The 25,667-nt window shown below is 32.8% G+C and overlaps 1 protein-coding gene across 2 annotated transcripts in view; it reads right to left on the bottom strand.

Annotated features, from left to right (window-relative positions):
- LOC149776904 (CST complex subunit STN1-like) overlaps positions 1-22,432 on the bottom strand; it is an 83,682-nt gene extending 61,250 nt beyond the window's left edge. The window contains exons 1-2 of one of the 2 annotated variants that reach the window (XM_089941610.1): positions 22,398-22,432; positions 2,538-2,769 (exon numbers count right to left, since the gene is read on the bottom strand). In XM_089941610.1, the coding sequence (XP_089797736.1) occupies positions 2,538-2,703 (166 nt within the window). In that variant the 5' untranslated portion in view covers positions 2,704-2,769; positions 22,398-22,432. The other variant, XM_089941612.1, reaches the window with a different exon arrangement.
- Positions 22,433-25,667: the final 3,235 nt, after the last annotated feature.

Here is a 25,667-nt window from a genome sequence, read left to right as displayed (position 1 = left end):
GGATGTCTGAGTAGCACAATGTTCATTAATTATCCAGCAGACATAAAAAGCCTTCTGGTGGAACCTCGTGTGACAGGTCTTTCCATTCAGAATAAGTAGTGATAACATTTTCAAGATGAATGCCATGGTGGCCATATTGCACGACAGACTGACACCATTTTTATTTGGCACCAACTAGACATCAAAACAAGTGTCTTAGTTAAAACCCCATGTTGATATATTGGTCCATTTATTAGATAACAAGATTTACAATCTGCCAATGTGGTGGCTATATTGGATGTTCGAGCAGTATCATTTTCATTTATTACTAATGAGACCTTGTGATGAATATGTGTGCAAAGTATCATGGCAGTCCTATAGTTATTAAAATAACGAGGAACTCAGAATTACTATGGTTTCAATTTTGTGTTTTTAATGGAATTTTACAAATGATTTTTTTTTTAAAACTGTTTGATACCAATAAATATACTTTCTGTAAAACTTTCCTTGAAAGAATACTGCATTTGTTTTGGGAATGTAATGTGATAAACAGGCTGTGGAATGACGTGTCCCACAGGATCTGGAATAAATGAAGATGCTGTGTCAACTGCATGAACTGTTATATTGGGATAGACACATACCAAAGGTATATATATGAAAAACCTTTTTATTTCTGTTTTCTTACCGCCAAATACTATATGCATGTATGTAAAAAATAAATAGAGATATCTCTTGTTTAGATGGACTGAAACAATTTCTAAGAGACCAATATAATTTGAAAAAATATGCTGCAATTAAATCTGACTATTCCAGGTACAAAAATATTATTAAAAAACTAGTGTCACAATTCAGATGCATGTATTATACAGCATGATGTAAATCATTCTATTTAATGTTTTATATATATATATATATATATATATATATATATATATATATATATATATATATATATATATATATATATATATATATATATATATATATAAAGGAACTCTCTCTCTCTAAAAATGGTTTTGCATGTCATAGTTTTTAACTAGGAAAAATATCCAGTCACATGTAATATAGCAGAGATTTAAATTCCTGATAATCTCTATTCATGAGCCAAGAACACAACAAAACAAACAAAATATTCGTTATGCTTCAATCCAAGTATGAACAAAATCTATCATGGAATCTGGCAAATTAAAAACTAGAAGCAAAACTTCAATGCAAATTTCTATAGATCTTACATGTGCCTAAAGTCAAAGGGGCAAGGAAGCAGTCACAAAATGAATTATCTAAGTTTCATAATGATTAACAATTTATTTAAAGGATGATGTGGATTTAGGTAACTCATTGATTTCTTTATTTACCAATGATCTTTACATGCAAATAATGTGATATGGCCATATGTATAGTGCAACCAGTCTGGTATGTATGGCCATATGTATAGTGCAACCAGTCTGGTAAGTATGGCCATATGTACAGTACAAATAATCTGGTAAATATGGCCATATGCACAGTGCAAATAATCTGGTATGTATGGCCATATGTACAGTACAAATAATCTGGTATGTATGGCCATATGTACAGTACAAATAATCTGGTAAATATGGCCATATGTACAGTGTAAATAGTCTGGTATGTATGGCCATATGGACAGTGCAACTAATCTGGTATGGCTGTATGTACAGTGCAAACCATCTGGTAAGTATGGACATATGTACAGTACAAATAATCTGGTAAATATGGCCATATGTACAGTACAAATAATCTGGTAAATATGGCCATATGTACAGTGCAAATAACCTGGTAAATATGGCCATACGTACAGTGTAAATAGTCTGGTATGTATGGCCATATGTACAGTACAAATAATCTGGTATGTATGGCCATATGTACAGTACAAATAATCTGGTAAATATGGCCATATGTACAGTGTAAATAGTCTGGTATGTATGGCCATATGGACAGTGCAACTAATCTGGTATGGCTGTATGTACAGTGTAAACCATCTGGTAAGTATGGACATATGTACAGTGCAAATAATCTGGTAAGGCTGTATGTACAGTACAAACAATCTGGTAAGTATGGCCATATGTACAGTGCAAATAATCTGGTAAGTATGGCCATATGTATAGTGTAAATAGCCTAGTAATTATGGCCACATGTACAGTACAAGCAGCAGGAATGTCAGTGGAAAAACCTGTCTGGGTACCCGGACTCACGCAAGATGTCCCTAACCACCCATCCCTATAATTAGTTGATATTACATATGCATCCTCTTTCATAAATAATCACATTTCTTTATTATTATTTTTATTATTGTGAAATACTGACATATACACATGCATCCCATTTTTTGGTATTTTTGGTGGCTGTACATGTATTGTCCAAAATCCTTTTGAATAAATGGGAGATAACAAATATTTATTGTACAATTTAGAAACTAACTGCCAGATTTTGCATCCAAAGGAATAAACAATGTTACAATATATCTTTTGTTACTTTCCAATAAATTTATCAAGGGATTAATAAGTTCTCCTCTCTCCTCAAAAAAAGTAATTTTCATATACCAGGAAACATCGGGTACTCTGGCATGTCTAAAACATCGCATATGTACATCCTTTGAAACACTCTGAAGCAATAATCCAACCCCCATTTATCTGGGGGATAAAACTGCAGACTCTGTCCTAACTTGACCTGGTTGGGGTCAAAGGTCACTTCAGTGCTATGTGCCATTCAGGAATATCCATTAATGTCTATCTCACTAAATATATCTTGTAGATTTTTGTGTAGAAATTTGATCTGAAAAAGAAGTATCAAAGATAATGAATAGGTTAGAAGAAGTAATGCACTAATTAGGTATAATTAATCCAAAGTTACAGTTACTAATTATCATTTCTATATGATTTAAATTTAATGCTGACAGGCACCTTGACAGTATTAAGATTAAGTGCTTTCATTAACATTCTGTAATGAGCCAAGTATTCTTGAAATTGTTTGAGCACAAAATGAACTCAAGCTCAAAACCTTCAGAGCAGATTATTTTGAAAGTTGATCTAGATCCGGGGCCGGCAACCTAAGGCACGCATGCCACAAGGTGGCACATCAAGAGGTTTCGTGTGGCACACAAGGTGCAGCCAAAATTTTCAATTTTAACAGTATACTCTCTTACTGGTATCATATTCTCATTCATTTTGTAATTAATCCGGAAAAAGGTAACACACTATGAAAAATAGGTTGCTGACCCCAGATCTAGATCATTAAAAATTAGAAGCAATTAGAAGAACCAAAGTTATAAAGAATCTAAAAGTTGCATGATTCTAAATTTTTAAAAAAAATCTCCTGACTTAGACCTTGAGGTTTGTGCACAATAAGTTTCAAGAACACATGGCACGAGATAACTGAAGTAAGAGTTGTTGCTTCAAGGACATCCAGTTAATTGTTTTGCTCTCTAATTTTTCAAAATCATACCTATGAAACCCAGTGGCTGAATGGTTAGTATGTTGGGCTCAAAATCCGAAAGGTGAAGATTCAAATCCTGCCTAGACCTGAGGCTGGGTCAGCTACCATGGAGTGTCCCTACACAACAAACTTGACTCCCTCAGAACAACAGAACCTTTCATGTGCTGATGTACTTCTACACACCATGCAGCAGTAAATCAATAAATCAGAAATCTATATCTTCAGTTTTCAAAATTATAAATGACTTCCCATTTTCTGGCAAAGTTTGATTCATTGACACCCATTTTAAAATCTCACCAAGTATTCTTATGAAATGAATATACTTTATATAATCGGTGTTGTCTCAGCAAGATTGTACATATACAGAGGATTTCACTTGAGTAATCTCATCACTGGAAATTTTGTGAAGAATTTGAAAACGTATTATCAAGGGACTATCAGCGTTATTGGGACTGCAGCTTCCTGTCAGCTCTATGTAGTGTGCCCAATACAACCAAATAAATGTAGGTGCTGCCACTATGTGTATTTACTCCAGAAAACTCTTTGAAAGATCCACTACAACCAAATACATGCAAGTTCTGCCACTATGTGTACTGACTCAGTAAAACTCTATGAATGATCCACTCCAAACAAATATATGCAAGTTCTGTCACTGTGTGTATTTACTCAGTAAAACTCTGAGTTTTCCACTTCAACCAAGTTTGTCCACTAAGTTTGCTCAATCAAATCCTCAGAATTGTCCACTACAACCAAATATATATAGGTGTTGCTACTAAGTGTATTTATTTACTCAATAAAACTTTGAATGATCCACTATAACCAAAAATATACATGTGTTGCCACTATGTGTATTTACTCAATTAAATCCACTTAATTGAAAATCCACTACACCCAGATACATGTTGGCATTGCTGTTATGTGTATTTACTCATTAAAACTCTTTGAATGATCCACTACAACCAAATACATATAGATGTTGTCAGTGACTATTTACTCAATAAAACTCTTTGAATGATCCACTAAAACCAAATATGTATAGATGTTGTCACTATGTGTATTTATTCAATAAAACTCTTTGAATGATTCACTACAACCAAATACATATAGATGTTGTCAGTGTATTTACTCAATTAAACCCTTTGAATGATTCACTACCACCAAATGTATATATAGATGTTGTCACTATGTGTATTTACTCAATAAAACTCTTTGAATGATTCACTACAATCAAATACATATAGATGTTGTCAGTGCATTTACTCAATTAAACCCTTTGAATGAGTCACTACCACCAAATGTATATATAGATGTTGTCACTGTGTATTTACTCAATAAAACTCATTGAATGATTCACTACAACCAAATACATATAGATGTTGCCAGTGTGTTTACTCAATTAAACCCTTTGAATGATCCACTACCACCAAATACATACAGGTGTGTGTGTGTGTGTGTGTGTGTGTGTGTGTGTGTGTGTGTGTGTGTGTGTGTGTGTGTGATTTCAATTTTTAACATAGCATTAACAATTTTCCAGTCATATCACTACGATTTTTGCAGTGTGAAATACATATAGCTGTTGCTACTCTCTCTTTTTACGCAATTAAACCCTCTGAAAGATCCCCACAGCCAAATACATGTGAATATAAGCGTTGCCATTTGTGCATTTACTTAGTTAATGCTTTGAATGAGCCAATACAGCCAAATACATATAGATATTGTCACTTATGTGTATTTACACAATACAATCCTTTGAATGATCCAATACAGCCAAATACATATAGATATTGTCACTTATGTGTATTTACACAATACAATTCTTTGAATGAGCCAATACAGCCAAATACATATAGATATTGTCACTTATGTGTATTTACACAATACAATTCTTTGAATGAGCCAATACAGCCAAATACATATAGATATTGTCACTTATGTGTATTTACACAATACAATTCTTTGAATGATCCACTATGAGACTAACATTGCATGATTTAGTAACATTACTTTTAAGAACATTTACCGTATATAAATTCTTTCCTTTTTTGAAAAAGCTTTCATATCCAGAATTTATGTTGTCATCAGTAAATGGGCTCTTTGACGCCTGTATTTTCTAAGACTTTACAAAACAAGAATTCAACTAATAAATCTTTGTTCATTTAATGTGAAATGAAAACAAACTTGACTTTCAGGCAAATGCATAAATTATGTAATATTGTAGAACATAACTGGCCTGAGATCACTTGTCTGGCTGGCATATGCCTAACAGCTAAATAAAAGAGCAATTGGCCAAGAAATCTGAGTTACCAGGATGCTTTATGTAGAAATGTCTGTTGATTTAACAAGTTATGAAAACAACTATTGCACGGTTCCTCTATTTTGTGTATCTTCATTCATGTTTGATGGAAGATCAGCATATTTTATCTACTGTACTTATGCTTTATATGTCAGAATGTTTTCTATCAAATCAGGTCAAATTCTGTTCAGCAGTTTTCAAAATTACATCGTTTAAATGTTTTACTACTTTATGCAAGGGAGGCTACTTATATTTGATGGCATAGTGGAACATTTGTATAAATCTAAAAGGCCTTTAAGCAAGCAATGCTTTTTGTCACATTTTGTCATGTGCCTTTCAAGAAGAAGTTATAAATTGTGTTTTTTCTTCTAATTTTAGTAACAGCAGCCATATTTGATGTCTGATCAGCATCACTACAAATTGAACCCCCTTCATGCCAAATTACTTTCTGTCAAATTTGGTCACATTCTGAAGTGCAGCTTTTGTAAACTTGTTTAAAGCTGTTCCTATTTTTAGTAATGGTGGCCATGTTCAATAGCAGATTGGCATCATTTGTTCAAATTTAAAAGTCCTTTGTACCAGAATTCTCTGCCAAATTTGGTCAAAATTTGTTCAATGTGTTTTAAGAATGATTTAAAATTCCACAGACAATGCATGATGGATAAAACACACCAATACCATAGGCTTATAATAGCCGATGAGCTGCATGTAGGAACAAAAGACTTTTAAAAGCTTCAAGTTTTCCACTTTGGTGTAAATCAGAATTCCTCTAACATTTTATTCTGACCTGAAATGATGCAAAGTAAAAACTTCAACATCATTCAGATCATCCAATACTTGGGAAATATTTTCCTTTTTGTTATTAAAACCTATAATAATCATATAATTCAATGTACAAATTTTCTCTCATTCATTTAAAAATGCAACATAAAAAGCCCAAATACAAAGAGATCAAGGAAAAGAGTTCAGACACAATAGCAACAGAAAGTGGATTATACACAATGTTTTCAAACATATCAAAATTCTTGGATGACTGTGCTCAAACTTATTTGAAGACTTCTGATGGTACTGCTATTAAGGAAAACAAAACAACAGAGTAGCCAAATAACTGTGAGCTTTAAATCCCAATTTTGTGAATATCACATCTAAATCAATGACTATCACTTGCAACTACACATCATTTTGATCAAAGAGTTTTTAGATGTGATCAAACAAAGATATTTTAAATTACTCTGCTGTACACAGTCAAGAATTAGCAGAAATAAAGAGGCTGATCAAGGAGAAATCCATCAAAATTAGGCAAGCCTTCAACGGCTATCCCATGACACCACCAGACGGTTAATGCATTTGCTAATTTCTATGAGGCCATGCTAGCGCACCTTGACTGAGGATTGTAGTAAAGGCAGGATGAAAAGATTGTACAATTTCACTGATTCTACAGCACCTGGATTGAAAAAGAATCTAAAACTGAACAGTCAGCATTTTGCTCTTCCTCCAAACTATCTGCCACACCTTGTCAAACTTGTTCCTGCTGTTTCAGCAATGAGATGCTGATCTCATATTTGTTGCTTCCAAGCTAGAAACCACTCAACCACTTTAAGAAAATTACAACAAACGATGGACCCAACTTCAGAAGACCAAACAACTCATGCAGATGGGTTGTGATAATAAACAAAGATGAAGATAAATAATCCATCAAATGCATAGATACATGTATTTTTATCCATATGGTCAAGAAAAAGTTCCAGAAAAGACTAGTCAATTGTGAAAATGCACATTCCCTTGGAATTCTGAACTTAAGAGAAATGCCAGATAACCTTTCTGCATAGCATGGCCATGATGAAATCAGTCATCTGGTTGAATGTTCTGGGCTTGATAGAGAGGTTTTGTTTTACTTAAAATATTTATTCCTCTGAACACGACAAGTGATGCCAAGGTTGGGCATCCTTGGGATCGTTGCTTTACAGATATATGTAACATAGCGGCACAATCAATAAGTGTACCAGTTTAAAAATGCATGGCTACTATCTGGGTCTTCCACTTTATGTAGCACCTGAGACATAAAAATATGATATTATCACCTGGGATACAAGAGAGAGAGAGAGCAATGCTAGAAGAGCTTTCAGATTTCACATCAATTGTTTGCATTCACTTGTACACCCAAATATTGCTTTTATCTGGCACATGTCAGGCTAAATATATGGCATACACTTGGTTATACATTGAGCCCAATTGCAAACACCCTAGACCCTTATCTGCTGTCACATAATGTGCAGGCATATCAGGGTCTATATTGTTCATTCTACTGATACGCCTAACAAAACGCATAGACCCAGATCTGCCAGCATTATGTGATAACAGGTCTTGGTCTGTGCAGTTTGCAGATGGACTGGACTTGTAAGAGAGCATATACAGTACCCAGAATGTTAAGAAATAAAATTATAAAGAGATGATCATCTTCCATGAAAATATTTCACTGTTTCATTCATTTTAGCCATATAATTTTCTGTTTTTAATATTTTTGAAGATGAGAAAAAGGATTATAATCTTAAATTTTATTATCAAATTTATTTTTATAAATTAAAATATTCAGCATAATAATTTTAACATTTATTTCATTTTGTAAGTTTAAATTGATCAGGAACAAAAACTAAATAACTAACTCTGAATAAGTCTTCACCCATTACTTGCCAACATTAGATGGATTACAATATAGTGTGTGCATGACTACAATACCTATACCTTGTTAAATCAATTCTACCCATTTTTTTAAAGAAATTATTTGTAACTAAATTACACCATAAAACTGAAAACTGAAATTCTTTGAGCTTTATATCTTTACTTTTGTGAATAGGAATGTTTCCACTCTTAGACCAACATCATGTAAATGAATATTTCACTTTCGAACTTCTGACATTTTATCTGCATTCAAAACAATATCACATAAAACTGTATTCCTTTCTTTTACTATGAATTAAAATTCGAACATATCTATTGACACCACTGTTACATTTATAATAAATGCTTTTGGTTCATTTAATTTGATTAACTGTTTCCAAACATCAGGTATTTTTCTTTAAAAAGTAAAGTACTCAAGAAAGGTTGTTTCCCATTAAATCTTTTGCTTCTGACTACTGAAGGACAAATCTCACTATCATCATGTAAGAAATCTAAACAGTTCATGTTATTAACGCAGGTATTTCGCTTATAACAATAGTGTATGAAATAGAGTCTTAAAGAATCAACCTTTAAAGTGACCAAGCTTTTCAGCATCTTTCCAGAATGCATTTGTTTAATTTTGTGTGGCTAATATTAGCACTGCATTTTGCATATAATGTTCTGGATACATGAAACATTTGTAAGATGGATCCAGTTTCGTTCTTTAAAATAACTCATTGTCACGAAGTAATTTGCATAGATTTTTAAAAATCCTTGAGATCAACCATTTCAGGGGCATATCCAAGAGAAGGGGACCAAGAGCATGTCCCTTACCCCCACACAAAATGATTATTAAACAACCTTATGGTTCAAATTATGCCCTGGATATGCTTAAAATGAAGGAGCTTCTGGAAGCTTTCTCCTCCAGTGTTCCATACCAAAGACCCCTTGCCTTTTGGTGTATGCATCTCTCCTCTACAAGACATTCCTTTATCATCACCTGCATATGTAATTCTCATATCATTTTATGGTCATACTATAATTTCATTCTATCTGGTCCACCATTTCTTTAAAGACTTTTTTATAGTTTAATTCAGTCTTTAATTAAAATCAAATTTTGTAGATTTGGTAAAGCAATAATAAATGGGTACAAGTCGAGAGATCTGAGGATTATATTATTGTTGCTTCACCAGGCAGTTAGTTTCCTTTTCATCCACTTACTAAAGGTGTTCTTTTACAATTTTCCTCAAAATTAAATTCCCATATATCATAAACATTTGTCAAGAAAAACACTCACAACATTTTGAACAGTCCATTCTACCAGTCTACATTCACGTTTTCACATAATTTCATAATGGGCACTGATAATAACCTCACTCTTACTACCTTAGTCTTTTTCAAACTTTATAGAAACGATATGTTTTCAAAGTTTATTTCAATGATTCATCTGACCCATCCAAAAATATATCATCATCATATTTACCCATTTGTAATTCATTCTTTTACATTAATATTAATATTTTTTAATACTAGTATTAATACATGTACTATTATTTTCCAAATAATTTTCCTTCAAGTTTCGGCAAATAATAAAACAAAATGGGCAAAAATGGATCTGCATGCATGCAGCCACAAAGCACGTTTTCAAATTTGATAAATGTCCAATATTCTGCCAATTACAAAACAATTATATCCTCTTATGCATAGAATTCACAAAAATTCAAGATAAACCAAACATTTATGCATTAATTACCTGGACACAATTCAAAAAGTTGTTTCAAAGTTAAACATTAAAACTAGACTGTATAGTTATTGCTTCCTTGTTTCAAATAATCCTAATGTTCTAACCAATAAATGTACCACTTTTTAACCTTGATGTATAATATCATTCATAACTTTCTTCAGTATATTTGATAGACAAAACAATATCCAAACAAGAAACAGAGAAACAGGCTCCTGTTTTTTTTCCAACAAAGACCTATGTTTTTAGGGTTTAAGAGATGCAGGTAATAACACCCTCATTTTAGTAATACAGAAAATAAGCCTGTATCCATTAATTATTGACCCCTTAAAATAAACTGTCATAAATATTTTTCCCAAAAATAAAATATACCAGGTTGAAATTTCCAGTCCACATGCCTCAGAAATTGTCATACTTTTCACTGCACTATGGAGATTTTAAGCAGATATTTACTTTCCAACTTCATAGGTATAATATTATATTTTAAATTGGAATATCATTTAATTTTTTATTTTCCCAATAAAGTTTCACATAAAAGAAATGTTCCTTTATTTGTTAGTTTTTTCATTTGTTTATCTACAAAAGTTTCTCTTTTCCAATCAAATTTTTTTTTCTCCAAGTTTCTCTTCTGGTTCATGGAACTATGATACTCTGGAACTTACCTCTGATATGGTTTGGGAAAAGATCATATTATCTCATAGCTATTGATTTAAAACTACATTGATACAAATTTATTCTACAAACTACATTGATACAAATTTATTCTACACAAGGAAACCAGTAAATTAAAGTCAGTTCTTCATTTGCAATTGGTCACATGCCTTGCATTATTAGGAACCAAGACAAGGAGATAAGCAGGGGTGCAATCAAAAAATTATTCTGAAGTAAGTTTTCATTCTATGCTTATAGCATCAGACAGCTATACTTTCCCAACAAGTTGCCTTAACGACTTTTTCAGCAGAAACATATCTAGTAGCACCAGTAACAATGCATGCTGGAGCAATTTGTATTGTCTGTTTTCATCTCTGTGCACAGTATAATTATTCCTCCAAAAGTAAATTCTAAAATAAGTTTAAAAAGCAATATATTAAATCTGATTAAAATCTTTCAAAATGTTTTCTGTAGCATCTGAATCCAAGTCCTTGGAGGACATTAATTTATTCGCCTTCTAGTCATTGCTGTTACACAAGTGTGCCATTGGTCATTACTATTAAAACACAGTCCAAGATGCTTGTGACATTCAATGTCCTTAACTAATATATATTGCCACATAATCAAAATCTATCCACAAGAAATGCATAAATAGTACAGGCACTCAAAAATGATTTTATTCAAGAATTTAATTCACTTTCTCGATAACTTCTGTCTGAAACAAAAAATACAAAAATACAAATATTTAAGTATTAAAATTTGTTTACTATAATCAGATAATAAGACCACTTGGCCATTGGCCAGTTCTTTGCTTTGGCATGAATTGAAAACTTTATTTGGTAAGAAAATGTCAAATGGCTCCCCAACTCGTTTTAAAAATGCACAATATTTGTGCTTTGTAACAGTGACCAACTTAGAAAAAATATTCATTAACAATATTGTTTAACAATAATGTATATGAGCAGTAGAGACCAATGCCCTCCTGCTAACAACACACAGCAGTGTAATGACAACAGTCATAAACATTCATTTTTCATTCTCACTGATAAAGTCAAAAATCTAAAGCATAAAGGAAGAGTCTCAATAACAAAAAGAATGACCTTTTCACCATGAGATGACAAAAGGTTTTCTGCATGATTTTAAGTAAACATCTTTTTATGTTCTTAATCCATTATTTAATTATTTTGAAATAGATTATAACTACTATATGATTATGGATTACATACATTTCAATGAGCACATGACATTTTAAAGCTAACATTATCAGTAGTCAACATAAATTTACCAAGAGTGAATCAAAGGGATTGGAGCTCTTGTGTATGCAAAGAATTTCCAGGAATTCAAGATAAAACCTTTTTCTTTTGTAACTGAGGAGTGTCAAAAGCATCTTGGATATTCTTGAGTAATACAATTATAAAATTAGCCACTTTTGGATGTAAGATCTGCACTATTTTGATTTAGGGCAAACCAAACACCATTAGAAACATTTTGGTTAAAAAACATACTGATATCATCATCCATTCATGAGAATTAGTGAAATAAGTTTTAATATGTCCATTGTGGTAGCCATATTAAAGGTCAGATCAGAACCACTTTTATTTACAATCAACAAGATATCAAAATTAGAATTCCAGTGAAAACCCCATTTTGATATGGCTTTCCATTAGGAGTAGCAATAATAAGTTTTTCAAAACTGCTGACATGGTGGCGATAATCGATTTCATCATTTTTATTTAGTTCCAGTGAAATCCCCATGACGATACAAGTTTCCATTCAGAAGAAGTAGCAATAACAAGACTTTTAAAGCAGCAGCTGCAGTGGCCATAGTGAATGTGAGATTGGCATTCATTTTACTCAGAACTGACCATACATTATTAGAAGTCTTTCAGTGAAAACCCCAAGCTGATATGATCATCCAGCACAGTGAAGTAGTGATACCATGATATTCAAGATGGTACTTTAGTGGTGGGCATAGTGGATGTCAGCACAGTACCATATTCATTCTGGACCAAAGAGACCTTAGAATGAATGTGTGGTTAAGTTTTCATGGCAGTCCTCCACGTAGTTTAAAAGGTAGTGATAACCATTTATTCTAACAGATGGATATTCATCAGAAGGCAGATACTGGAAGACAAACAATAGGCTATCATAAAGTTCTTCTTGCTTATCACCAGGAAACGTAAAAATTATTACAACATGAACTTAAGCAAAGGGAATGTGTCAATATAAACAAGGTAAGACAATAAGTTGTTCTATGCATGATTACATCAATCATGACAAAAACAGGAATGGCAAATACAAGCTAGAAGATAAAAAAACGGTAATAAAAAAAACACCTGTCTGCAGTATTGGCAGTATTATAAATATATTTCCTGTCTCTTATCTTCTGTGTCTCAATTAAGTACCTGTCCCAAAGTTTAACAATTTTTATATTTTTCATACAAGTTTTATCAAACATATATCTAGCAAACAATACAGTCATTCTTTGACATGTCTAAATCACACATCAATATTTTTTTAAAACCATTTTCAACTTCTATTCTTAATTCAATTATAAAACAAAACAATACTAGGTTATGGATTTTTTTTTAAATTTAGAAAATGGCCAAGCAATGCATTAATTATGTATTATTATAACATCTTATGCTTCATCTAAAAAGAAATTAAGCAACAACTTTGGACTTTTTGTACATGTAGATCTACCCAATCAAACTTTGGTCTTTTTGTACATGTAGATCTACCCAATCAAACTTTGGTCTTTTTGCATATGTAGATCTACCCAATCAAACTCTGGTCTTTTTGCATATGTAGATCTACCCAATCAAACTCTGGTCTTTTTGCATATGTAGATCTACCCAATCAAACTTTGGTCTTTTTGCACATGTAGATCTACCCAATCAAACTTTGGTCTTTTTGTACATGTAGATCTAACCATTCAAACTTTGGTTGTTTTGCATATGTAGATCTAACCAATCAAACTTTGGTCGTTTTGCATATGTAGATCAACCCAATCAAACTTTGGTCTTTTTGCATATGTAGACATACCCAATCAAACTTTGGTCTTTTTGTACATGTAGATCTACCCAATCAAACTTTGGTCTTTTTGCACATGTAGATCTACCCAATCAAACTTTGGTCTTTTTGTACATGTAGATCTACCCAATCAAACTTTGGTCTTTTTGCACATGTAGATATACCCAATCAAACTTTGGTCTTTTTGCATATGTAGATCTACCCAATCAAACTTTGGTCTTTTTGCAAATGTAGATCTAACCAATCAAACTTTGGTCTTTTTGTACATGTAAATCTACCCAATCAAACTTTGGTCTTTTTGCACATGTAGATATACCCAATCAAACTTTGGTCTTTTGTACATATAGATCTAACCAATCAAACTTTGGTCTTTTTGCATATGTAGATCTACCCAATCAAACTTTGGTCTTTTTGCATATGTAGATCTAACCAAACAAACTTTGGTCTTTTTGTACATGTAGATCTACCCAATCAAACTTTGGTCTTTTTGTACATGTAGATCTACCCAATCAAACGTTGGTCTTTTTGCACATGTAGATATACCCAATCAAACTTTGGTCTTTTTGCACATGTAGATCTAACCAATCAAACTTTGGTCTTTTTGTACATGTAGATCTACCCAATCAAACTTTGGTCTTTTTGCAAATGTAGATCTACCCAATCAAACTTTGGTCTTTTTGTACATGTAAATCTACCCAATCAAACTTTGGTCTTTTTGCACATGTAGATCTACCCAATCAAACTTTGGTCTTTTGTACATGTAGATCTAACCAATCAAACTTTGGTCTTTTTGCAAATGTAGATCTACCCAATCAAACTTTGGTCTTTTTGCATATGTAGATCTAACCAATCAAACTTTGGTCTTTTTGTACATGTAGATCTACCCAATCAAACTTTGGTCTTTTTGTACATGTAGATCTACCCAATCAAACTTTGGTCTTTTTGCACATGTAGATCTACCCAATCAAACTTTGGTCTTTTTGTACATGTAGATCTACCCAATCAAACTTTGGTCTTTTTGCACATGTAGATATACCCAATAAAACTTTGGTCTTTTTGCAAATGTAGATCTACCCAATCAAACTTTGGTCTTTTTGCATATGTAGATCTAACCAATCAAACTTTGGTCTTTTTGTACATGTAGATCTACCCAATCAAACTTTGGTCTTTTTGTACATGTAGATCTACCCAATCAAACTTTGGTCTTTTTGTACATGTAAATCTACCCAATCAAACTTTGGTCTTTTTGTACATGTAGATATACCCAATCAAACTTTGGTCTTTTGTACATGTAGATCTAACCAATCAAACTTTGTTCTTTTTGCATATGTAGATCTACCCAATCAAACGTTGGTCTTCTTGCATATGTAGATCTAACCAATCAAACTTTGGTCTTTTTGTACATGTAGATCTACCCAATCAAACTTTGGTCTTTTTGCATATGTAGATCTAACCAATCAAACTTTGGTCTTTTTGTACATGTAGATCTACCCAATCAAACTTTGGTCTTTTTGCAAATGTAGATCTACCCAATCAAACTTTGGTCTTTTTGCACATGTAGATCTACCCAATCAAACTTTGGTCTTTTTGTACATGTAGATCTACCCAATCAAACTTTGGTCTTTTTGTACATGTAGATCTACCCAATCAAACTTTGGTCTTTTTGCACATGTAGATCTACCCAATCAAACTTTGGTCTTTTTGTACATGTAGATCTACCCAATCAAACTTTGGTCTTTTTGCACATGTAGATATACCCAATCAAACTTTGGTCTTTTTGCATATGTAGATCTAACCAATCAAACTTTGGTCTTTTTGTACATGTAGATCTACCCAATCAAACTTTGGTCTTTTTGCAAATGTAGATCTACCCAATCAAACTTTGGTCTTTTTGTACATGTAAATCTACCCTATCAAACTTTGGTCTTTTTGCACATGTAGATATACCCAATCAAACTTTGGTCTTTTGTACATGTAGATCTACCCAATCAAACTTTGGTCTTTTAGCATATGTAGATCTACCCAATCAAACTTTGGTCTTTTTGCATATGTAGATCTAACCAATCAAACTTTGGTCTTTTTGTACATGTAGATCTACCCAATCAAACTTTGGTCTTTTTGTACATGTAGATCTAACCAATCAAACTTTGGTCTTTTTGCACATGTAGATATACCCAATCAAACTTTGGTCTTTTTGCATATGTAGATCTAACCAATCAAACTTTGGTCTTTTTGTACATGTAGATCTACCCAATCAAACTTTGGTCTTTTTGCAAATGTAGATCTACCCAATCAAACTTTGGTCTTTTTGCATATGTAGATCTAACCAATCAAACTTTGGTCTTTTTGTACATGTAAATCTACCCAATCAAACTTTGGTCTTTTTGCACATGTAGATATACCCAATCAAACTTTGGTCTTTTGTACATGTAGATCTAACCAATCAAACTTTGGTCTTTTTGCATATGTAGATCTACCCAATCAAACGTTGGTCTTTTTGCATATGTAGATCTAACCAATCAAACTTTGGTCTTTTTGTACATGTAGATCTACCCAATCAAACTTTGGTCTTTTTGCATATGTAGATCTAACCAATCAAACTTTGGTCTTTTTGTACATGTAGATCTACCCAATCAAACTTTGGTCTTTTTGTACATGTAGATCTACCCAATCAAACTTTGGTCTTTTTGCACATGTAGATCTACCCAATCAAACTTTGGTCTTTTTGTACATGTAGATCTACCCAATCAAACTTTGGTCTTTTTGTACATGTAGATCTACCCAATCAAACTTTGGTCTTTTTGCACATGTAGATCTACCCAATCAAACTTTGGTCTTTTTGTACATGTAGATCTACCCAATCAAACTTTGGTCTTTTTGCACATGTAGATATACCCAATCAAACTTTGGTCTTTTTGCATATGTAGATCTAACCAATCAAACTTTGGTCTTTTTGCATATGTAGATCTAACCAATCAAACTTTGGTCTTTTTGCACATGTAGATCTACCCAATCAAACTTTGGTCTTTTGTACATGTAGATCTAACCAATCAAACTTTGGTCTTTTTGCAAATGTAGATCTACCCAATCAAACTTTGGTCTTTTTGCATATGTAGATCTAACCAATCAAACTTTGGTCTTTTTGTACATGTAGATCTACCCAATCAAACTTTGGTCTTTTTGTACATGTAGATCTACCCAATCAAACTTTGGTCTTTTTGCACATGTAGATCTACCCAATCAAACTTTGGTCTTTTTGTACATGTAGATCTACCCAATCAAACTTTGGTCTTTTTGCACATGTAGATATACCCAATAAAACTTTGGTCTTTTTGCAAATGTAGATCTACCCAATCAAACTTTGGTCTTTTTGCATATGTAGATCTAACCAATCAAACTTTGGTCTTTTTGTACATGTAGATCTACCCAATCAAACTTTGGTCTTTTTGTACATGTAGATCTACCCAATCAAACTTTGGTCTTTTTGTACATGTAAATCTACCCAATCAAACTTTGGTCTTTTTGTACATGTAGATATACCCAATCAAACTTTGGTCTTTTGTACATGTAGATCTAACCAATCAAACTTTGGTCTTTTTGCATATGTAGATCTACCCAATCAAACGTTGGTCTTTTTGCATATGTAGATCTAACCAATCAAACTATGGTCTTTTTGTACATGTAGATCTACCCAATCAAACTTTGATCTTTTTGCATATGTAGATCTAACCAATCAAACTTTGGTCTTTTTGTACATGTAGATCTACCCAATCAAACTTTGGTCTTTTTGTACATGTAGATCTACCCAATCAAACTTTGGTCTTTTTGCACATGTAGATCTACCCAATCAAACTTTGGTCTTTTTGTACATGTAGATCTACCCAATCAAACTTTGGTCTTTTTGTACATGTAGATCTACCCAATCAAACTTTGGTCTTTTTGCACATGTAGATCTACCCAATCAAACTTTGGTCTTTTTGTACATGTAGATCTACCCAATCAAACTTTGGTCTTTTTGTACATGTAGATCTACCCAATCAAACTTTGGTCTTTTTGCAAATGTAGATCTACCCAATCAAACTTTGGTCTTTTTGTATATGTAAATCTACCCAATCAAACTTTGGTCTTTTTGCACATGTAGATATACCCAATCAAACTTTGGTCTTTTGTACATGTAGATCTAACCAATCAAACTTTGGTCATTTTGCATATGTAGATCTACCCAATCAAACGTTGGTCTTTTTGCATATGTAGATCTAACCAATCAAACTTTGGTCTTTTTGTGCATGTAGATCTACCCAATCAAACTTTGGTCTTTTTGTACATGTAGATCTACCCAATCAAACTTTGGTCTTTTTGCACATGTAGATATACCCAATCAAACTTTGCTCTTTTTGTATATGTAGATCTAACCAATCAAACTTTGGTCTTTTTGTACATGTAGATCTACCCAATCAAACTTTGGTCTTTTTGCACATGTAGATATACCCAATAAAACTTTGGTCTTTTTGCAAATGTAGATCTACCCAATCAAACTTTGGTCTTTTTGCATATGTAGATCTAACCAATCAAACTTTGGTCTTTTTGTACATGTAGATCTACCCAATCAAACTTTGGTCTTTTTGTACATGTAGATATACCAAATCAAACTTTGGTCTTCTTGTACATGTAGATCTAACCAATCAAACTTTGGCTGTTTTGCATATGTAGATCTACCCAATCAAACTTTGGTCTTTTTGTACATGTAGATCTACCCAATTAAACTTTGGTTTTTTGCATATGTAGATCTAACCAATCAAATGTTTTCTTTTACAAAACTTTATAGGATTTCATGAAAATTATCAAACTTCTATGTAAAATATGAATAATACATTTAATTATAATTGCTTGGGATGGATGGAGTACTTCAAATTAGAGAGACAAATAATTATACAGTCACAACAGCATAGATTCCTGGGGAACACTTGCTAATCATTAATATGTTGGATATAACCTTCAACTACTACTTTTTGATACAGTGATTTTGCAAAAAACTGCCACAGAGTATAATTTTCGGAATATAAATTGCATTATGCAAAATGACATATACAAATTTAGTAGAAACAAAAATTGAAAAGATGATAATTCTGAATGTGTTAAATATTTATAAGATTCCAGTTTTCAGCAAAGGGTTATAGATCTTCATGTAAGTTGGTACAAATTTCCACCCTACTGCAGAAGCAGTGTATGATAAGAAGACATCACATACCATTCTAGTAAAAGAGCTTACAGACCAGTGGTAACTGTATGTGTGCATCTTAGTTGGAAGGTTTCAAATGGAAAAATAAGAGTCCTACACAGAAATCATACAGTTACACCAAGCTAAGTCCACATGTGGTTAGGTAACCTCAAAGAAGTACACATGTTAAAAATCACGTATGGAATCCAAGCACACCATTGCCTCCTCCACTAAATTGATTCAACCAATAAGAAATTTAATAACAGATAGATGTCTTAGTCTACCAATCAGGAAATTTAATAACAGATAGATGTCTTAGTCTACCAATCAGTAAAGGTCAAGAATCACTACAAAACAGAAAAAAGTTTTAACACAGGATTAGGTGGTGATGATACAAGAACTCATTTGTTGCAAAACGAGGGTTAAATAATATTCACTACTGATCATAACGTTCTAAAGCAAAAAGAAAGGAAACCTGGATTTATTACCTTACTGTGGGGCTAGGCCTCACTTTTGAAATGTTTGATTATTAAAGTCATATGCAATCTTTACTATGATCACCTCTCCCAGTATATATCTTGATGTTTACTTTTAAGCATTGCAATGTGTTGCACTGAAATTTAGTTGGTGTGGTCTGATATGAATTCATTCACCCTCAAAGATTTATTGTCAGAACTATAAAACACCAGAGTAATGAAGGAATAAAAATTTAATGTACAATAAGATATATTTCAGTCTCAAATTAGACAATTTTTATTGCTTACATGATAAATGGATGAACGAAAACATTCACATTGACAAATACTGGATGGAGATTCAGTGCTTCAATATTAATTCTTGACGATTTTACAAGCTAACTAGTGCAAATTTATGCATACATGTAATATGGCAATGTATTTGATTGGTGCCAAATGGCTAATAGCTTTTTTCATTAATAAGCTTTGCACTTTATTCCATATTGCAATAAAGATATGATCAAAGTTTGTGCTGCATCAGCTTTTTGCTATCATTGTATGTTTAACATTTTCGTTCAAAACCAATTTCTTGTGGTCTTTCTTTTTCAAAGTTTGTATGAGACTTTGAATTATCATGCAAGCTGTTTTAATAAAGGCCAAACAATTGTACCAACTATTAATATTTTATTTAATTTTTCTTATCAATACACATGATGAATTTTCAGTTCAATCTGGAATTATAAGTAAACATCTCCAAAAAAATCGATAGCAGACATTTTAAACAAAAAGACCAAAAGAAAATCAGTTGGGCAAAAAGGTTGGTGCAAAGCAAGTTTGATGTCAGCAAGAATAGTGACTCAACTTGATAAAGTTTCAAATATTTTGTTAACATAGTAATCAGTCCCACTAAGAATAAACATAAAGGTAACTTTATCATATGCTCCATCACTGTCAATGCTGTTTACTACAAAATCATGGGCTCCAAACATCAGAGGTCCTTTGGAGTAAAACAGTCTCCATATACAAGAAACTTTGGCAGTTAAATATGAAAATAATGCAACTTTTAAGTGTCATAAATAAATTGTCTTCAATAAAATGAGACAGATTAAATTCGTGGAATTTTCTTAAATAATCTTTTGTCATAAATGTGAAATCAGACCCCATTAAGCATAATATAATTCTACCCAGAGCAACCCCTTACCTTACACAAAGGTGCATCACTTGTGCAAAGCAGCAATATGTAGCAAGATTCTTTTTTTCTTCAGAATTTTATAATAAATAACAATGGAATGTTTTCTGCATAGTTCAGATGTGAAGAATTAAAAAATAAACTCATCTTCATGATGTCTTTCCAAACAAATTCACAGGAAACATTCAAACACATGCACCATCCACCATTTTTAATATTGGCCTTTGGTCACTTTTTGCAGAATCTTTACCTCATATTATTTCAAGCTGAAATTTACATACTTCTTAAATATGGTTATATAGAAATGTTGTGTGAACATTCAGTTATAAGGATGAATAGACGTTTTCTATGTTCCAAGTACTTCTGAAGCCTTTCTATTCCTTTTTTATTATGTGCCCCTCTAACATGATTGAATACAATATTCTTGAATCAGATGCATGATGAAATTATATGTATATGTTGCTCTTACAACTGAATGTTTTATGCATAATTTGTGGTTGCTGAATTAAAAAAAGAACTCATCTTTATTAACGTTTTCAAATAAATTCATAGAAAGCATTCAAACATGTGCACCATCACCATATTTAATATTGGTCTTAGGTCACGTTTTGCAAAGTCTTTCTTAATATTATTTCAAGCTTAACTTTGCAAATTTCTTCCATATAGTTAATACTGTTTTGTGGACATTCAGCTTCAAGTATAAATTCACTTTTTCACTGTTTCACGTACTTCTGAAGCCTTTTGTGCCTTTTCTCTAACCCCAACCCACAAATTTTTGCATGAAATACCACAATGATGAATCATACTCAAAATAAAATTATTTTACTCCTAAAGCCAATAGTTTATACTCATTACAGTATTCTTGTACATATGTTGATCTGAAATCACAATTTAATAAACCACAATTGTCATTTTAGAACTTAGTTATAAGACAGAAATCTTCATTCAGCTTCTCATATTGTACAGGTTTTCCACTAAATTTTTATTACAGTAAATATGGTCTGAATTCTTCATATTGCAACACCAAATTTTGGACATCCCGAATTGGAGATATTTTCTTAATAATTTTTAATAATTCTGACCAATTTTGAGCAATATTATACTGTTCATGAAGTAGTGTCAATGAGAGAGAGAGAGAGAGAGAGAGAGAGAGAGAGAGAGAGAGAGAGAAAGAACTGGCACCCAGTTCTCAAGATATATTTATGATTATGTTTTGTTTGTTTAAATAGAGAAATTCAACAGGTCGATTTTCTTTTCCTTATAATGTCAGTATTAAATTAGACTGATATTCACACGAAACGACATGGTTTTCTTTTCTTAAAATTCTTGAAAACAGTTTAAATTTTACCTCTTTTTCAACTATACTAAACATGAAAATTTTCATTTAAATACCATCGTCTCTAAATAAGAATCTTACATAAAGCAGGTGATCTGACAGTTTTAATACATATATATAATATCTCACTTATCACAACCACATAAAATATCATTATAACTAGTGCTAATATCATAAGTACCCTTATTCATCCGGTCCAAGTCTAACATCGAAAATACATTACACTTGAAAGTTAGTACCCTTTTGTAATAGATTCAGTATAATGAGTGACAACACATATAATCTATTCCTTGGTATAACGGTCCACTTTTTCATAAAATGAAGTTTTCGTGTGCTTTTTTTTTAAACTCAGTTTATGACGGATTGTTTCCATTGTTTACATTTTTCTACATACCCACGGGACCTCGGGGCTTTACCGAACCGAACGAGTATTACTAAAGGGGGCGCTCACCATTTGTTATGAACTTTTGAGAGAGTGACATATGTAAGGTTAAGTTGTTTGCATTTTAAACATGCACATTGGAGAGAATATTGGCATACCTCTATGCTACTTTGATGTAATGTAGCTGACATTTCTTTGGATAATGTACTTATGGAAATTGTACATGATATAAGCCCAGTGCTAAATAAAATGACTGCTCCCTTGTGCTAAAAAAAAAAACTCGGCCTAAATTAGTCTAAAATAGTACACTATGTTTAGCAGCTATTAAAATAGGGAACATGAATTTTGCCAGACTAGGCAATACCAGCTTCTGAAAGTGCAATGAATGAATTACCATATATATAAAATATAATAAAAGTTATCGGCTTTTTTTAAAAATACAATTTACCTCTGAAGTTCAGGAATTGAAAATGACCAAGTGGAGATAGCAGTATTTTTGAAAGATGCATATCTCGAGTAAGGACAAGCTGTATACTCTATAACCCATATTACACCCATCAATCATACACCAAAATAAAGGCAATCAAAGGTTATTTGAGCAATACATAAGATGCACAAGGTCTATTTTTTTAAACAGCCAGTATAACCAGTGAGGAAAACCGGGGAAATTCTTTTCTTTAAAACTATAATCCAATGCAAAATACGAAACTGTAGAGCGCAACTAAAACACGCAATGGAAAAATGGAACGCAATGGAAATAAAAACAAAAAATGTAATGGATATAAAAAAAAAAACTTCTATCATAACACGTTTCAGTCACTCTATGAGCTTAATATGATTTCTGGTGATAAAATGATATAAAAAAATTAATACTTTAGATAATAAAGCAAATTTACTCTAATTATTTTCCACTTAAATATGACCGCTCTGCTGTGCAATGAAAATCAGTATATTCAATGGAGATTTAATAAGTTAGTACAGTTTATTAAGTGGTCTTTATCTAAATACATGTTTTATTGGTTATTATGGATAATATGGATACATGTTTTACTGGTTGTTATGAATAATATGGATACATGTTTTACTGGTTGTTATGGATAATATAGATACATGTTTTACTGGTTATTATGAATAATATGGATACATGTTTTACTGGTTGTTATGGATAATATAGATACATGTTTTACTGGTTATTATGGATAACATAGGTACATGTTTCACTGGTTATTAAAGATAATGTGGATACATGTTTTACTGGTTATAATGGATAATATGGATATATGTTTTACTGGTTACTATGGATAATATGGATACATGTTTTACTGGTTGTTATGGATAATATAGATACATGAGCAGCAGGGAGGGCGAACCATACAAACTTTCAGAGGCCCTTAAATCGTAAACTGAGGCCTCCATCAAAACGAAAAAAAAAGTCGCTGAAAGCCTTAGTTTACGCGACTACCTCGACTTGTTGTCGCGGCCCTCCCTGCTGCTATCATTTAAATCATTGCGTTATCAATAATGGCAAATATCGGAGAAGCACATACCACTAGATTAGCGACTAGAAGCAATCAAAAAATTTCTTCCTGTTCGTGATTCTGTAAGACAAAAACTTCAAGAACGCCAGCAAGCACAAGCTGAATTTGCAGCCGGCACAGAACATTTATTTAAACCCGTAACAACAGCTGCTGAAAAAGCTATATGGGGGGATATTAAGGATGAGGAGGAAAGAAAAAAGCTGGGTATTATTTCAGTATTAAAACAAACCGCTGAGCAGACTGAAAAAATAGCAGCAAGAACTAAAAAAACAAACAGGATTTTACGAGATCTTCCAACTAATATAGCTGCTCAACCTGCGTCCATCGATGAAGAAATACTTGAAGGCATCAGCGAAATTCGTACTGGAGTCGCTGACGTGAAAAAAAAAAAAATCGCGCATAAATCCAAACCAGTAAAAGAAAATGTTGAACTGATTGCAAAATTTAACGAAGGTGTTATTAAGCAACTTAAAGAAAGAAAAGAAGAGGATTTACTCATTGTAACATTAGCAGGTACGACTCAAAAAGACAGAATTTTTAAACCAAGGTGTGATACCGTAAGTGATAGAAATTTTATCGGGTGGATATGTCGTGTGTATTGCAACAAAAAACAGGCTAGAAATAAGGATCCAAGATTTGTGAGTTTTAGGGATGAAATAGAGGAACTTCGTAAACAATACACATCACAACCACCTCCCTATTTACCGTCTGAGCAAGGGTCTTATCAACCTTCTCCGCCTGAGCAAGAGTCCTATTTACTTCCTCCGTCTCAACAGCAAATAGAACAACAACAATCTCGACTCAGGACCGAACTACCACCACAACCTGCAGTGATGTTTACCGATGATGCCCTTAATACTTTTATGAACCGGGAACTATTAATCAGTATTGCTGCACGTGGTTTTGAGTCTAGAAAAAATTATATGAAACCTGGATACGTTGAAAAAGTAACGACTTTTTGGCTTCCTGCATTATATTTTGCCTCTGAAAATTCGCGTGTTAATCTAAAGGATCCCAATTGCATAGTATTTAAACGAGATGTAAAAGCCGAGCTGCAATCATCTCAAATAGAAGTACCCGCTGCTACTGGCAGTGGTTGGGAAGTGGTTTTATTGCTTGTCCTAACAATATCATCGATGACGTGCAACGGTTAGAAGTTCTCATAGGAGGAAAGCGAGCTAGGAATAACTCACCAGAAATAATTAATGAAGCAGCTGATATCTGTCGACGATTATTTCAAGGCGGTATCATTGATACTAGTATCTACCGAGAACTTATTTATGAGCTCGTTGATGACTATCACAGTGACTAGTTGTTAGATAAATGAATAATTAAATAAAATGATCGTACACAATTCTCATCGTAGACCAGCTATGGTTAGGGTGGTAAATTCGCGATTACCAGTATACAGGATGACTTACGGAAATAGATTAGGTGATGTTGTTCGGGGTTTATTCGCGAGGATGGCCCCTAAAGCAATGTCAATTGCAAAACAATTATCAATGAAAGCAATGGATATTATTCGTGATAAAGCTCCTGGTGCTATTGGTAACGTTGCCAGTAAAGCATTCTTGCCAATCAAGGACAGACTAGCACGATTAATACGTAAACCACCACCACCACCAGTGAAATTACCCAGTACTGAAGTGATGCCCGCAAATGTCAGTAAAGTAATAAATCAAGCCGCAAATAAAAAACTAGCAGCGCTGATAAATCAAGGGGCTGAACAAATAAATACAAGTCT

Source organism: Sinohyriopsis cumingii, chromosome 18, assembly GCF_028554795.1.
Source record: "Sinohyriopsis cumingii isolate HCF-2022 chromosome 18, ASM2855479v2, whole genome shotgun sequence".
Taxonomy (NCBI): domain Eukaryota; kingdom Metazoa; phylum Mollusca; class Bivalvia; order Unionida; family Unionidae; genus Sinohyriopsis; species Sinohyriopsis cumingii.
This window is presented reverse-complemented; position numbering and strand designations above follow the sequence as displayed.